The 10,634-nt window shown below is 35.5% G+C and overlaps 1 protein-coding gene across 1 annotated transcript in view; it reads left to right on the top strand.

Moving 5' to 3' along the window:
• Positions 1-10,634, top strand: part of LOC116082586 (aldo-keto reductase family 1 member C13-like) — an 18,245-nt gene that overhangs the window by 3,377 nt on the left and 4,234 nt on the right. Inside the window, exons 3-7 of the mRNA XM_031359482.1 lie at positions 211-327; positions 1,687-1,764; positions 2,394-2,516; positions 3,212-3,321; positions 3,885-4,050. Of these exons, the coding sequence (XP_031215342.1) occupies positions 211-327; positions 1,687-1,764; positions 2,394-2,516; positions 3,212-3,321; positions 3,885-4,050 (594 nt within the window). The remainder of the gene's footprint in view (positions 1-210; positions 328-1,686; positions 1,765-2,393; positions 2,517-3,211; positions 3,322-3,884; positions 4,051-10,634) is intronic.

Raw genomic sequence — 10,634 nt, 5'->3', positions numbered from 1 at the left:
TATTTCATTGTTTAATAAATGAGCTAACATTAATCACAAAACTATAGCTTAGTTCCCATTGTTAAATACGAGTAAAGTAAACACTGATTTAAGAGGAATTCTTATAACTTTCCTTCAAGCACAAAAAATATTTCAGTATTAGGATAAATGACTATGCATATTTGGGTGATCTAGTAATCTAGCACAACTAACATTCTTCAACATCTGTAGCTTTGGTGCACTTGTTTTCGTCCAGAGCTGGTCAAGCCTGCCTTGGAAAAATCACTGAAAAACCTTCAACTGGATTACATTGATCTTTACATTATGCATTACCCAGTGCCAATGAAGGTAAGTGAATTGTAGTGTCAAATGTACATATCTTTACATAGGAGCATGGATATCATCTTTATGGATAGTTAAGATTATTTTCTATTATAATTTTATACAAAGTTAATTTGTACGTTACTACACTTCTGAGTAGGTTCCACAAAAAGTATATTGGATTATGAAATGAGGTGTCCAAGCAATGTCCAGAATCACAGATTAGAAGTGACTTCCAGGAAACCTTGTATTTACTCATCTTTTACATTGTATTACTAGATGTTTGCTTAGGTCTTGTCCCTCTTTTCTCTCTTAGCAACAAAAGTGGCCTCAAGACAGTTTCAAGGTCACTAACACTTTATAGTTTCTCAGCATCTTTTCCTACTAAAATCAATTTTGTATAAAGTTGCAACTGCCCTCATATGCCTGTCTCTGGGCACACATGTATTCATGTTCATTACTTATCCTGGGTCAGGAGTGATAGAAATTCTTGTTTTAGTTCAAGGCTATGCAATGAAAGGGTTCCCCAATAATCATCAACCATTTTTGTTTCTAAAAGAAAGAGTAGACAAAACAATACAAGCCAACTAGGAGGTCTCATTTAGTAATTCAGAAATATTATTTGGGTGTAGACATTATAAACACATAGGCATATATATACATATATATATGTATGTATGTATATATGTGTATATATACATACACACACATACATGCGCACATGCACGCACGTTCATGTGTGTGTGTGTGTGTGTGTGTGTGTGTGTGTGTGTGTGTGTGTGTGTGATGTGTGTGTAACATCAGTTAAAGTAAGAGAGGAAATGGAGTTTGAGAAAAATTCATGGAAAGGATTGGAGGGATGAAGGGGAAGAAGAGAAATGATTTAACTATACTATAATTTTAAAATTAAAATAATGATAAGAAAATGTATACTCACATAATTAATTCAAGTGAATGCAATAAACTAGGCTCCAAAAGATAATGTAATTCTACACACATGTCAGTTTTTAAACACAGTATACAGAATGATGCCTCACTCACTAATGGCTGCTTACTGTCTTATTTCCAAGATACTCTTTTAATTTTTTTTTAAAACATATTTTGGTTTACTGTGAATGGGTGTTTTTCTTGTGTGTATGTTGATTTTCTATGTGCATGCCTGGGCATGTGAAAGCAAGAAGAGGGCATTGGGTCCCACGGGACTGTAATGACAGATAGTTGTGACCAAATATGTAGGTTCTAGAAATTGAACTCAAGTCCTCTGAAAGAGCAGCCAGTGATTAATCACTGAACTATCTCTCCAGCTCCTCCAAGATAGTCTTAAACACATTATTGTAGACAAGATACATGCTTTGTGAGGTTGTTTTAAAGTTACTTCTCTTCCAGCCAGGGGATGATGATTTTCCAGTAAATGAGCAAGGGAAATCTCTGTTGGACACTGTGGATTTCCGAGACACATGGGAGGTGAGTACTTTTTTAAAACAACAGTAAGCTGGGCAGTGGTGGCACACGCCTTTAATCCCAGCACTTGGGAGGCAGAGGCAGGTGGATTTCTGAGTTTGAGACCAGTCTGGTCTACAGAGTGAGTTCCAGAACAGCCAGGGCTACACAGAGAAACCGTGTCTCAAAAAAACAAAACAAAAAAATTCCAACAGAGGAAGGGATGTGTAGAAATTCATTTTTACTCATAGATATTTGCTGGATTGAAAAGGGAAGAATGCATTACTAAAATATAAGAAGGTAAAATGAAGAAGGGCACAGGACAGGAGGCATATATGTATTTTGCCACCTTATATAGTAATATCTTTGATTTTTTAATTGATGTTACAGAAATTCCTCTTTGACAAGTCTTCTGCTTTATTATCATTCCTATCTCGACTTGTTTGGACTTAAAGTCCACTGATCACCTGGGCAATAAACCCCTCCCACCTTTAGTGCCTCTCTTCAATTTAGACTCTTGTATACACTGGCAAGTGTTCTACCACTGAACAATATGTCTAACTCTGGACAATTTTTCCTGTAACTAATTCATATTGTTTATGTCCATGTAGTCTCTTTAAGTATGACCCTTTATTCTCCCTTCTCATCACCAGATGTTGGAGAAGTGTAAGGATGCAGGATTGGTCAAATCCATTGGGGTGTCCAACTTTAACCACAGGCAGCTAGAGAGACTCCTAAACAAGCCAGGACTGAAGTACAAACCTGTCTGCAACCAGGTAAGGATCTGTAGTCCCTCTCCATCTCTCCATCTTTTCCTCATATCTGTACAACTGATGCCCATTTAGTTGTCCTCTGTTCAAGTAATTTTCATCTTGTGGAAAAAGGATTCTAAGAGCAGCATCATTGTTTCAAAGACTTGAAGGATTCTAAATTTAACCTTGGACTCTTAGAGTATTGGTGAGAATGGAGACATGCTTTGGTGCCCAACTAATGAACAATGTGAAGATTTAGCATTAGTCTATCAGGCAGAAGTGAGGGCAGGGGAAAGTGAACTTCTCCCTGAAATAAGAATAGTGAGCAGACACGGGATATTTTATTGAAAAACATGGGTGAAGACAAAACTTAGTCAGTAGCCAGGACTTGCATAGAGTCTATGCCTCTCATCATCTTATTATGGTCCATCCTCAGATTTCACTAAGCTTAGCAACTGGCCTCTTTACCCAATGATCCCTCTAGCTATTCATTAACTATATTTTTTGACACAAAAACTTGACAGGACAAATGCTACCAGAAGAATACTCCCAAATTAGTTCTTTTGTCCTTCAAGAAAAATTTGCAACAGATTATTCTTTTTAATTCATGTGTGAAAATACATATATTTTATTCTATTTTATTGACTTTAAGCATGTTTATTCATCATAATATGAGCATTTGATAAAACCTGATCTCTTTTCATCACACTCTATCATAGGTTGAATGTCATCTTTATATGAATCAGAATAAGCTGCTGGATTACTGCAAATCAAAAGACATTGTTCTTGTTGCCTATGGTGCTCTGGGAACCCAGCGATATAAAGAATGGTAATAAAATATAAAAAGTAAATATGAAAACAACGTTTAAGTAGCACCCCAACAACCAGTTCTCAGGGAGAGGGGGATCTTTCTTTAGAAGAACCTGGTGAAACAGTATCTTAGTTTCTTTTCCTGTTGTTCTGATAAAATACTCTGACAAAAGCTTAAGGGAAAAGATCTTACTATGATTCACAATTCAAGAGCACAGACTATAAAAGGAGGAAGCCAAGGTGTCAGGAGCTCGAAGTAGGTGATCATTTCTCCTTATAATAAAGCATCAGAGAATGATGAACACTAAGACTCAGATCGCTTTATCTCTTTATACAGCCGGGATTCCATGATCAGGGAAATGGTCCCAGACAAAATGGGTCTTCCCACACCAATTTTCATAATAAAATAATCTCCCACAGGCATCTAAGAGATTCATTTTACAAGTTCTTCTAGATTTTGTCCAGTTGAGCATTATCCATATCCATCACACCCAGTCTAGACTGTGCCCTCTATTGTGTTTTGAAGTACTATAATATAACCAAAAGCTTGGCCTCATACACTCATTCCTACTTTCCTTCTAGGGTGGACCAGAACTCCCCAGTTCTGTTGAATGATCCAGTTCTTTGTGATGTGGCCAAAAAGAACAAGCGAAGCCCTGCCCTGATTGCACTTCGATACCTGGTTCAGCGTGGGGTTGTGCCCCTAGCCCAGAGTTTCAAAGAGAATGAGATGAGAGAGAATTTGCAGGTGATGAGCTCTGGTCCTTCGGGTTCTTATACAGTATCTCCCATATGCTTGCTTCTTTCAAATCTATCAGATTATGTTTAAGAACATACTAATATGCCTAGAATTTCCTAGGCATGTGAATTTTCAAGTGCATTGAGAAATGTTTTGTCTATGACATAAACCCACCATGACTTGACAGATTTAGTGTTGAAGATGATGTAGACTTTGGTTTGAATTTTCAGCCAAGGGCTGTATAACCCTTTCTCATGAACTTCTTTATTTTCTGAAATGAGGGATCTAGACTCAGTAATTTTGATTCTAGAAATTTCTATGGTTTTACTATTGTTTCCCTGCATACTCAAATATTCTAATACCCATACAAATGCATATTTACATACATACATACATACATACATACATACATACATACATAAACACACACATTCCTACATATGTACACACATACATACAGATATAAATACATACATACAAGTCAATTGTATGTTCCTGTCATACTCATTTACCTTGGTTAATTTTTTTAAAATGTGAAGTAAGTATATTTTATTATAGTGTAAGATATTAGCAGTAACTGGGGAAACTAATTTTCAGTAGAAATTTAATACAGGATAGGACTTTTATTTACCTTAGTGTTCATTAACTTAAAAACTTGCCTTAATTTATTCTGAACTTAGTGAAAATTACCTGTCTACACACCAACCCTTCACTTTGAGGAACTATTGTACATATCTTCAGAATGATGAGGCCTCTCAAGCTCAGACGACTTTCCATTTAGGCTTTTTACAACTAACAAGTTTCCCAGGTATTACTCCTGTGCTTAGCTCTAAACCAAGTCAATGAGAAGCCTTTTATGACAAACAAAGTATGAATCCATCATTGGGTCGCTAAAGTTCAAATGTCCAGTGCAAGTTATACAACAGCCAGGATTCAAGGGGTAGAAATAGAAACTACTTCTCTGGGTGAAGGTGATAAGACACTTCAACAGTGTGCAGACTGAGAACTGTAGGTTATAATCATTCTGTTGCATTTACATAGTCTCAATTGTGTTAATTACTATCTCAAAACTCAGAAGTATATCCTGAATTATCTCCTTCCAATTTTTATCTTAATTTTTATTATTTAAATGCATTTTATACATTAAGCATATTAATAATATTGAGTATTTTGACAATCAAATAATACATAAAAATTTGTTCAACTTTTATATTCATATTTTTCATACCCTAAAAATATCATGAATGAATACTTAATACTATCCATAACTGAGGATCCTATATCTAAGGTTGAATACCAAATTGTTTCAAAACATACAAAATATTTTTGGGGAGTTAATCATAGTAAAAGAGCATAAAATATTAAAAATGAATCATTAAGAAATATATGATACCACCTGACAGAGTAAGCGGGTATTTAAAATGCATTATATATTGGTGTACATTATCTAACAATCAGTTTACTTAAGAAAGATTATCAGTGTTTCTAAGAGAGAAATTATTTTATCAGTAAGTATATTATAAATATTTCAAAATAGCAAATACTCTTTGAAGTTAAACATTAAGAAAATGCTAATTTCAAGCACAGTGAGAAAAATTATCAATATTTCCATGATGTTTGTAGAACATGATTTTAATATTTTCCAACTGTTGATATTCACCAAAAGAACAATTATTTTAAGATATATTTTGTTGTTATATCTCTCTTTTTATTTCTGATTTTATTAATTTGGATACTGTTTCTGTGCCCTCTGGTTAGTCTGGCTAAGGGTTTATCTATCTTGTTGATTTTCTCAAAGAACCACCTCCTGGGTTGTTCATTCTTTGTATAGTTCTTTTTGTTTCCATTTGGTTGATTTCAGCTGTGAGTTTGATTATTTCCTGCCATCTACTCCTCTTGGGTATATTTGTCTCTTTTTGTTCTAGAACCTTCAGGTATGCTATCAAGATGTTAGTGTAAGCTCTCTCCAGTTTCTTTTTGGAGGCACTCAGAGCTATGAGTTTTACCACTCTTACCACTGCTTTCATTGTGTCCTATAAGTTTTGGTATGATGTTTCATCATTTTCACTAAACTCTAAAAAACCTTTAATTTCTTTCTTTATTCCTCCCATGGCCAAGTAATCATTGAGTAGAGTGTTGTTCAGGGTCCACGTGTATGAGGGTTTTCTATTCTTTATGTTGTTATTGAAATCTAGCCTCAGTCGATGGTGATTTGATAGGATGCATGGGATTATTTCAATCTTCTTGTATCTATTGGGGCCTGTTTTGTGACCAATTATATGGTCAATTTTGGAGAAGGTACCATGAGATGCTGAGAAGAAGGTATATTCTTTTGCATTAGGATGAAATGTTCTATAAATATCTGTTAGATCCATTTGGTTCACAACTTCTGTTAGTTTCACTGTGTCTCTGTTTAGTTTCTGTTTCCATGATTTGTCCATTGATGAGAGCAGAGTGTTGAAGTCCCCCACTGTTATAGCGTGGGGTGTGATGTGTGCACTGAGCTTTAATAATGAATGTGGGTGCCCTGACATTTGGAGCATAGATGTTCAGAATTGAGAGTTAATCTTGGTATATTTTACCTTTGATCAGTATGAAGTGTCCTTCTTTATCTTTTTTTGATAACTTTTGGTTGAGAGTTGATTTTAGTCAATATTAGAATGGCTACTCCAGCTTGTTTCTTTGGAACCTTTGCTTGGAAAATTGTTTTCCAACCTTTTACTCTGAGGTAGTGTCTGCCCTTTTTCACTGAGGTGCGTTTCCTGTATGCAGTAAAATGCTGGGTCCTGTTTACATACCCAGTCTGTTAGTCTATGCCTTTTTGGGGGAATTGAGCCAATTGATGTTAAGAGATATTAAGGAAAAGTGACTTTTCTCCCTGTTATTTTTGTTGTTAAACGTACATTAAGTTTGTGTGGCTATCTTCTTTTGGGTTTGTTGAAAGATTACTTTCTTGCTATTTCTAGGGTGTAGTTTCCCTCCTTGTGTTGGTGTTTTCCATCTATTATCCTTTTTGGGCTGGATTTATGGAAAAATATTGTGTAAATTTGGATTTGTCATGGAATATCTTGTTTTCTCCATCTATGGTAATTGAGAGTTTTGCTGGATATAGTAGCCTGGGCTGGCATTTGTGTTCTTGTAGGGTCTGTATGACATCTGCCCAGGATCTTCTAGCTTTCATAGTCTCTGGTGAGAAGTCTGGTGTAATTCTGATAGGCCTGCCTTTATATGTTACTTGACCTTTTTTTCCTTACTGCTTTTAAAATTCTTTCTTTGTTTAGTGCATTTGGTGTTTAGATTATTACGTGATGAGAGGAATTTCTTTTCTCTTTGGCTCTGTTTGGAGTTCTGTAGGCTTCTTATATGTTCATGGGCATCTCTTTCTTTAGGTTAGGGAAGTTTTCTTATATAGTTTGTTGAAGATATTTACTGGCCCTTTAAGTTGGGAATCTTTGCTCTCTTCTATACCTATTATTCTTAGGCTTGGTCTTCTCATTGTGTCCTGGATTTCCTGCATGTTTTGGGTTGGAGCATTTTGCTTTTTGTGGTTTTTGACTGTTATGTCAATGTTTTCTATGGTATCTTCTGCACCTGAGATTCTCACTTCTATCTCTTGTATTCTGTTGGTGATGCTTTCATCTATGACTCCCTATCTCTTTCCTAGATTTTCTAACTCCAAGGTTGTCTCCCTTTGTGATTTCTTTATTGTTTCTATTTTCATTTTTAGATTTTGGATGGTTTTGTTCATTTCCTTCACCTGTTTGGCTATGTTTTCCTGTAATTGTTTAAGGGATTTTTGTGTTTCTTATTTAAGGTCTTCTAGCTGTTTACCTGTGTTCTCCTGTATTTCTTTAAGGGAGTTATTTATGTCCTATTTAAAGTCCTCTATCACCATCATGAGAAGTTATTTTAGATCTGATTCTTGCTTTTCCATTAAGATGGTGTATCCAGGACTTGCTGTGGTGGGAAAATTGGGATCTGATAATGACAAGTAACCTTGGTTTCGGTTGCTTATGTTCTTATGCTTGCCTCCTGCCATCTAATTATCTCTAGTGCTACCTGCGCTCACTATATCTGACTGGACCCTGTCCTTCCTGTGATCCTGGTTGTGTCAGAACTCCTCAGAGTCTAGATGTCCCTGTGCTCTTGTGATTCTGAGATCCTGTGTTCATGAGATCTTGGGTGTGTCATAGCTCCTGGGAGTCAAGTTGCCTCTGGGACCCTGAGATCCTGATGTGATCAAGCTCCTGAGATCCTGTGGTCTTGGGCATCTTAGAGCTCCTTGGTGTGGAGTTTCTTCTGTGTGTTGTGGGACTGGCAGCTTAGTTAATGCCCAAAGTCTGCTCAGGGCATCTGGGAGTGGATCTTCCTCTGGGTGTTGTGGGTCTGGCTGCAGAGTTTGTGCCCAAAGTTTGCTCATGGCATTGGCCCAGACAGGAAGGAAACTGTGACAAGGGTCGGGTGAAGTTCCTGGGTGCCCGGGTCCCACTGGTCCCAGTTACTTCCAGTGTTGGGAGCCTTCTTCCAAATTTTTATTGTTTTTATTCTCTTTTCATTATTTCATGAACAAAGAAAACTTATTACAATCTTCATGCATTCACTTTATGTATGAGCTCACATCCTTTTGCTTGTTAGACAAGAGTCTAAGTCACTAGTTTACCAAGGGTTTGTGTTATTTCCCCCTAAACTGTTCTCTAGAATGCAGTTTTTATAAGTTATGAAATATAAATCCACATATGAATGTAATTTTTAAATGACTTATTCAGAGTAATTACATTTAGAGTTTTTTCCCTGTTCAATTAATTTATTTACTCTCACCCAGAACCCAGATTGTGATTTGTACTATATTAGTCATTAAACTCTTGACAAATTTCATTCTACCAATCTCCATCTTTCTCTGTCTCCATATTTTTTAAACTTTTATTGCATTATGATGAGAAAAGTTACATGATTTCAATTTATCTGAATTTGTTAACATTTAAAAACATATTTTAACTAAATAGAATTACATCACATTCTTATTTCCCTTTTGTACTCTCACTTCTCCCAGAGACCCCCCTTCAATACTTACAATATATTTTTTGCCATATTCTTTAAAATTTATAAAATATTATAACAATAAAAATGAGTATTATTAAAGTTGTTTGATATAAAACAACAATCAATTTAACAGTCTTGTGTAGATGCTCATCTACAGCAATAGTGAAAATACATTTTTCTCAATATAAATTTTAAATAACTCCAAACATATTAGCTGTATACTTAAAAATAATACATCACTACTAGTATTTTCTTCAATGAACATAAATATATAAAGTCTTTTTGTTTGTTTTGTATTTAGTAGAGTTTAAAATCTTGGCTCTTGCTGGGTGGCGCATGCCTTTAGTCCCAGCACTTGGAAGGCAGAGGCAGGTGGATCTCTGAGTTCGAGGCCAGCCTGGTCTACAGAGTGAGTTCCAGGACAGCCAAGGCTACACAGAGAAACCCTGTCTCGAAAAAAACAAAAAACAAAACAAAACAAACAAACAAAAAAAAATCTTGGCTCTTACTGTGGTACAAGCCCAAAATAAGAACAAGTTTTAGACATTGGATTTCATTATAATAAGGCTGTACTTCAATGACCTTCACATCACCAAAGAATTTTACCTCCATCGTATCTAAGCTAAGAGTTGACAGTTCTGTTGCACAAAGAAATGAATGGTAGGCACAATTTTTGGATACAGACTTCCTGTTATGGTCAAAGCTATTTGACTTGAGGGAGTGACTTTATTCTCAGGCCACAGAGAACAGGTTACATTCATTTAAGAAATGGTGTAGGTATTAAGATGATCTATCCATAAAGTTATTCACCAACTGTTTCAATGAACAATAGCTCTGCTTGGAGGGTGGCACAGACATTAGGTGAGGGTAAGAATTTGGTTCATTGGCTGTGATAATTTGGAAAAGCATTCAACTCAGAGAAAGAGTAACTTATAAAGTCCTCTTCTTCAAAGTTGATACAAGAGTTACAAACTCAAGCAAAGCATTCAGTCTCACTCTTTGTTGTTCTCTTACAAGCAACCTCCCTAGTTAATTGTCTATGTTTCTTTTGAGTATATAAATACTTTTGAAATATAAACGCTATAAATACTTTTGAAATATATACGCTGTTCTGAAAACTGAAGTATAGTGTAAAAACATGAAATAAACAATACTACTAATAGAGAGGCTGAGATAGGAGAAGCAAGATTTCAAGTCCCTTATGTTGTACACAGCCAGACACTGTCACAAACGAGCTGAAAGTATATATAGATTGTTCAATATTGGACGTATTTCTCCAATTACCAAATTAGAGAGACCATTGGATGACAACCAACAAATTTCTAATTCCTCATATTTTTGGATTTCAATTACTTAGGATATGTTGGTAATATTAATTTTCATATTAATATATTAAGAAAAAGTAATTGTCACTTCCTGTTGTTTTTGTTGTAAGAGGTGGATTTAGATTTGTGTGGATTTGTTGAAAGATTACTTTCTTGCTATTTCTAGGGTGTAGTTTTGCTCCTTATGTTGACGTTTTCCATCTATTATCCTTTGTAGAGCTGGATTTG

Source organism: Mastomys coucha, unplaced genomic scaffold, assembly GCF_008632895.1.
Source record: "Mastomys coucha isolate ucsf_1 unplaced genomic scaffold, UCSF_Mcou_1 pScaffold7, whole genome shotgun sequence".
NCBI classification, from domain to species: domain Eukaryota; kingdom Metazoa; phylum Chordata; class Mammalia; order Rodentia; family Muridae; genus Mastomys; species Mastomys coucha.
This window is presented reverse-complemented; position numbering and strand designations above follow the sequence as displayed.